Here is a 5,997-nt window from a genome sequence, read left to right as displayed (position 1 = left end):
GAAATAGCTCCTCACCTTACAGTTGCATACAAGGAAACCACATTAAATACACTGTCTATCTCTCAGCCTGTCCATGATTTCAGGTACATCGCATCTTATGTGCATTTAACTTGCACAAATTCAACTATATGCGGGGTGGGAGGGGGGGCGGGGCTTGGGTTTGCATGTGATGCTGCTGCTTACCTGGAGGCCCATTATGGCGGTGATGGCCACTGCCTCCAAAACCTCCTGCTGTTGCCATGGAACCATGCCCGGAGCTGTGTGGCTGGCTGCCTGGTGGCAGTGGCAGCGTGGTGGTGGCTGGGTGGCACACAGCCATCCCCACCACCACCCCGTGCTGTGCCACTGCCACCGGCTACACAGCACTAAGCATGGTGCCACATGCAAACTCAAGCCCCGCCCCCCTACCCTGTGTATAGTTGCCGATTTTCACCTTATGTGATTTTCACCTTATGCGCTGACTTCAAAACCTAACCCCCGCGTAAGATGCGATTCCACTGTATGTTTATTTCCAGGTCACTGTTTTCAAATTTGCTTCCAATTTCCATGCAATCAGGGAGAGTAGTCTGATAAGAAGAAGGGTAGGAAGAGGCTGCAGGTGGAAGAAGTTGGGGAGGGCAAGGGGGCTACCTAAGCCCCTAGGTTTATTTTCCATCCTGTAGCAGTGGGAGGGGGACAAATTCAAGGTAAACCTCCAATAATTAGATTCTATACTTGAAAAATTATAAATGTATAATTTTTCAATATATGCAATCTAATTATTGGGGGTGTCATCTTATATTCAAGTAAATATGGTAATTCCTTGTTTAGTCTCAGTTTCCAACCCCAAGTTCCTCATCCCAGCCTCTGTCAGTTTCCAGTGATTTCTATGCCATAGGTGTCTCCTCGTCAGATAAATCCACCTCACCTTCATTCTCCAACTTCCCTAGTTTCTAGACTTAGGACTCCTATAAACATGCAGGGAGCAGACTCAATTAATTGAATCTGCACGGGAAGCACAGGAAGGCATCACTTGTATTTGCATCCCTGTGCTGAAAAATGGCAGCGGGGTGCTTTGAACTAAAGATTGTTCAATGAGCTTCAGTTCAAAGCACCCCACCACCTTTTTTCAGTGCGGGGGACTGAAAAGGCTGCTTTTGGTCCTAGTGATATATGTTACACTCGGGCGCTTTTAATTAAAATCGATCGTTAATTAAAGTACCTTCCACGCCTCCCGGGGCATGTGTAAAAATGCCTTTCCTGTCTAAACAATCTCAGTTTCCTATGGTTAGCTCCTCATCTGATCTCAGTCTCCCTCCACTCACTAGTTCCAGTTACCCCAGTTTCCTCCCTATCCCTTACCTGCAGTCTTTCCCACTTCAGCCACAATTTCACTGTCTTCCTAACCCAGATTAGCCTCTGGTTCCACTCTCCGCTCCTCTAGCTTCTTTGTCCCAATTTTCTCCCCCAAGGCTATCTTTTGTCCTCTTGTTATTTGAATCAAGCAGCTTCCTCCTTCAAGCAGAAAGTTGTGTGTGGGGGAGGGAATTCAGAGTACAGAAGAGACAGGTTCCCTGCTGACCCTGGCACAGACCATAATAATCCACAGTTTAACTGCAGAGGAAGCCTTGCTCAGCCCCAGGCAGAAGCATGCCCAGTGAAGGCAGTCTGCAGGGACTTCAGCAGTTAAACTCTAAGAAATCTCTGCCGAGAATATATAAGTTGCAATTTCCAGAGGCTTTTAACCTAGTCAACCTTGAGTGGACTTTTAATGAAGGTGCAGAGCACCTCCTTTCAAACCCCTAATGCGAGGAATGGGGGATCTGGTGTCTTACAAAGAATAGGTCATTAGGATTTTACAATGTGAGCAAAATCATGTCTTGCTTTGTTCTCTGAAACAACTATGTTATTTTGGTTCTAATTTAAAAAAATGGCCTGACACAGACACCCAGAATGGAAAATTGCTGCCCAAATGGTTGACATTTGATAAAGCAGTAAGTAAATGAACAGAGAGAAGAGACTCATAGAGCAGCTCCACACAGCTTTCGGTGTGCTTCAGAGTATTAAATGAAAAGTTTGCTTCTGGTCCTAGATTTACAGTTTACAATAACCTTTGTGAGGGCCTGGGAACATGACACATGAACACCAGTATAATTTGGTATACTAATTTAAATTACACTTGTGTGTAGAACAGCCAGCCAGACAGCTGTTCCAGGTTAGCTGTTTGCTGTACATACAGTGCCTCATAACTAGAAGGTGGGGGAGCAGATAGTAGGTTATCTAGGGTAGCAAATGGCTAACCTGTGATAGCTCTGGACATAGTTTAATCCCTGATTTTTCCTAGGAAAATTCTACATGGCATTCAAATACATTACACTGTTGTAAGGGATGAGTGTTGTATGCCTGATCCTTGTTTAAATGATAATTAAATGCTTTAAATGATAATTACACTGATGTAAAGGTGGCATATATGTCCAAGAGCTGAGACTAAGTAGATTATATCCAATAAACAATATTAATACCTAGCTATTACATAGTCCTATTTATCAAAAGATCTCCAAGAGTTCAGTAAATATTCTTCCCTTTTACACAGAGAATATGTAACTCGCAGAATCTGTGACCGTACAATGATTCAGAAACAGATATTGGAACAAAATCCAAATGCACTTCCTCCCAATCCTGGGCTAATCTACAAAACTCTGTTTCCTCTAAAGACTAGTCATTAGGTATGTGCAAGTCAACAAAAGCAGCAGAGGGAGATAAGGAAGTGATGGGGGATCATAAACTAAACATGAGTCAACAATTTGATACTATTGCCAAAAATGCAAATTTCCTTGTGAGATGTAGTATTGACTGTCACATATAAGGCATGGGAGGTAAATATTCTCTACTCGGTGTTGGCAAAGCCTCAGATGGAATCTTGTCTAAGTTGGGGCATCACACTTTAAGAATGATGTAGCAAATTGGAGACAGTTTGTGGGAGAGTTACAAAAATGTTAAGATGCCCAGAAAACATGGCCTAGAGAAAGGTTGAAAGAATTTATTTGTTTAGTTTAGAGAAGGGAAGACTATGGAAAAACATAACTGTCCTGCAATGTGTGAAATGTTGTTATAATGGGAATGGGAATTCATTGTTCTCCATGAACACAGGGAGTAAGACAAGAAGAAAGTGGTGTAATTTGCAGCAATTAGATGTTGGGGTAGGGAGGGGCAGGGAAAACCTTCTAACTACGAAGGCAGGTATCCGGGCAGCTTATACAATCTCCTTCATTGGAGGTTTCAAGATCAGGTTACATAAACTCCTGTCAGGGGTGCAACACACACTTTTCCAACCTCAATTCAGGGGTATGGGCTGCATGATCTCTGGAGGTTCCTGCCAGCCCTACATTTCCATGATTCCTGAACTGTGTTTTTTCTCCAACAACCTCTGAGTCAAATGACTGGGGATGGAAGACAGATCTCTAATGGCCATAACACAGCATGGAAAACATTTAAAAAAAAAGATTTTAATAAGATCCAGAATTACCTGAAGAGAGTGCCCAGCAGGACTCAAGCTAAATCTAAAAGTCTCGTTGAATGAAGGTTCTCGGTCATGCCTGCACACCCGTGTTTTCTTCTTAATGACTCTCTTTTGAGTAGAGATATTGACAACATACAGCTTCACATAAAGATCTGGGGGGAAAACAATTCAACTTGTCATACAGTTGCTTATCAGTTGATATTGTCCCTAATGATTTTAAATTATGAGGAAAAAGCAGCCTGCTGTATATCATGGACCTATATTCTGCTTTCATTTATACAGGCTGCACAAAGGCAGTTGATTCCCAACCTGCTATCATTCCATTGCTAACTTCCTTTTTTTGAGGAAGGTCATTGTATAAGTGGTCACCCGACAGCTCCAGGTGTATCTGAATGTCATCAGATTGCTGTACCCTTTTCAATCTGACTTTTGCCCTGGATTGAGCATGGAGACTGTGCTGGTGAACTTGGTCAATGATCTTTCCCTGGAGACTCACAGGGGAACTTCTACCCTGAAGATTTTTCTAGATCTTTCAGAGGTGGAATGGTGAAAACCTTTGATACAGTTGATCATGAGGTGGATATAAAGCATTTACATGACTTGGTGGGTATTCGCAAGATTCCTCTTAACTGGTTTCACTCCTTTCTGGCAGGGAGGTTTCACAGGGTGGTGGTGATAGGTGAGAGATCATCATCTCCTTGGGACCTTACCTGTGGGGTCCCACAGGGTTCTATCCTGTTACCCCTCCTTGTCAACATGTACTTGAGGCTTCTGGCTCAGATCATGCAGAGATTGGGAGTCAGATGCCACCTGTATGCTGATGACATTCAGCTCTACTGTTCTCATCTAACTCAGGCCCCAGAGCCTTGTTCCTTTGTTGCAAGTTAGGGCTAGATGTGGGTGAACCACCTGATCCAGAAAAGACAGTGGTGATGGGGCTGGGCAGTCCTGGACAGGATTGAGATGCCTATCATTGACAGGGTTCAGCTTCCCATTGCCACTCAGGTTTTCAGACTTGAGCTGCTCTTGCATCATCTGCTGCACTTGGATCTTCAGGTAACAGCAGTGGCTAGGGGTGCCATTCACCATCTCCATCTAGGAAGAAGTCTGTGACCCTTTCTTTTAGATTCATATCTGGCTACCATCATCCATGCTTTCATAATCTTAAAATTAGACTACTGTAATGCAGTCTTGTAATGCCACCTTGAGTCTTTGTTGGCAAGGGCAGCATATATATCTAATACATCAATCAATATGCCATAGAGACTATAAACATTATATATATGTGTGTGTGTGTGTGTGCATATACACACTATTACTATTACTACATGTATATATTACAATCTAGTATATTACTAGGTTGATATATACATGTTCTCTGCTGTATGCTGCATATGGTTTCTGAGTGGTACCTGGAAGATGATCTGGAGATTTAAACTTGTAGGTTATGTTTCTGCATTGAAGTATTTCTACTATCAGCTGTTCTCCATCAGTCTTCATCTCCTTCTTTAATGCGATCTTAATTTCACCCATCACCTGGGTTTTACCTGGAAAGCAGAAAAATAAAATTAGAGTAAAAGGAAATTGAGGGTGTCTCTTCATGCCATTTTTATGAGAGAGAAGTTTTTTTAAGACAGTAACTCTCATTCTTAGTAATGTGATAGACAAGGATAATTCAGTGACTGAGTAGACAAACAATCAATCATTAAACACAAAATCATACAGACATTAAGATCTTGTTGGATTCCAAAAAGCACCTTTAAACTATGAAGACTATGTAGACAGGTGATACTACTCTTAAATCTGATACAAAGAAATCCTTCACTATCAGTCAGACAGTCCAAAGTGCCTAAAAGTTATTGAAAGTCAAGAGGTCTTTTGCTTCTAAGTCACCTAGATGCTTTAAAAAAAGTTTTATTGCAGGACACCAAAGGTATCCCATTGAAAGAATTCAAAAGAATAATAGAAATTAGATTAATGCAATGAATATGAATGTGTAAGTATTTTGAAAAGCCAGGAATCCATTAATAGTTCTGTAGATACAATCACTAGGTTTTGAGCTATTAAATATTCATATGATGCCTTTCAACTTCACTTGTTCTAGATGATATGCTAGGCATTCAGCAGAAGGTAGGTGAGGCTCTTATTTCATCTTGCATACCTGGATACATAACTTAGATCAGGGTGGAATAGCCCCATCCTTTTCAATGAGCATAACAGTGTGAGCACTCTCCTGTCCTTTAAGCCTGTCCAAAGGGGCTAGTAATCTCTTTGGATACAGATTCGGCTGATTCGGGGGCCAGTGATTTGATTCAGTGATTCAAATCACTGTCCCGAATCAATTTGACCAAATCTGATTTGGAGATTTGGCTCCTGCCAAATCTCCGAATCAAGCAGGCCTACCCCTCGCCCACTCTCCCAGCTCGGCAATGTCTGTCCCGCCCACCCGCCCCAGCTCCCAGCACTTGGCAAGAAAATAGCCCTGACTCACCAGGTAC

General features: G+C 42.3%; 1 protein-coding gene across 1 annotated transcript in view; it reads right to left on the bottom strand.

Annotated features, from left to right (window-relative positions):
* Positions 1–5,997, bottom strand: part of PCLO (piccolo presynaptic cytomatrix protein) — a 598,913-nt gene that overhangs the window by 2,134 nt on the left and 590,782 nt on the right. The window contains 2 exon segments of the mRNA XM_025203237.1: positions 3,506–3,651; positions 4,912–5,046. Of these exon segments, the coding sequence (XP_025059022.1) occupies positions 3,506–3,651; positions 4,912–5,046 (281 nt within the window).

Source organism: Alligator sinensis, unplaced genomic scaffold (assembly GCF_000455745.1).
Source record: "Alligator sinensis unplaced genomic scaffold, ASM45574v1 scaffold567_1, whole genome shotgun sequence".
NCBI classification, from domain to species: domain Eukaryota; kingdom Metazoa; phylum Chordata; order Crocodylia; family Alligatoridae; genus Alligator; species Alligator sinensis.
The sequence above is the reverse complement of the archived record's forward strand: the minus strand, read 5'-3'. Positions and strand labels throughout refer to the sequence as shown.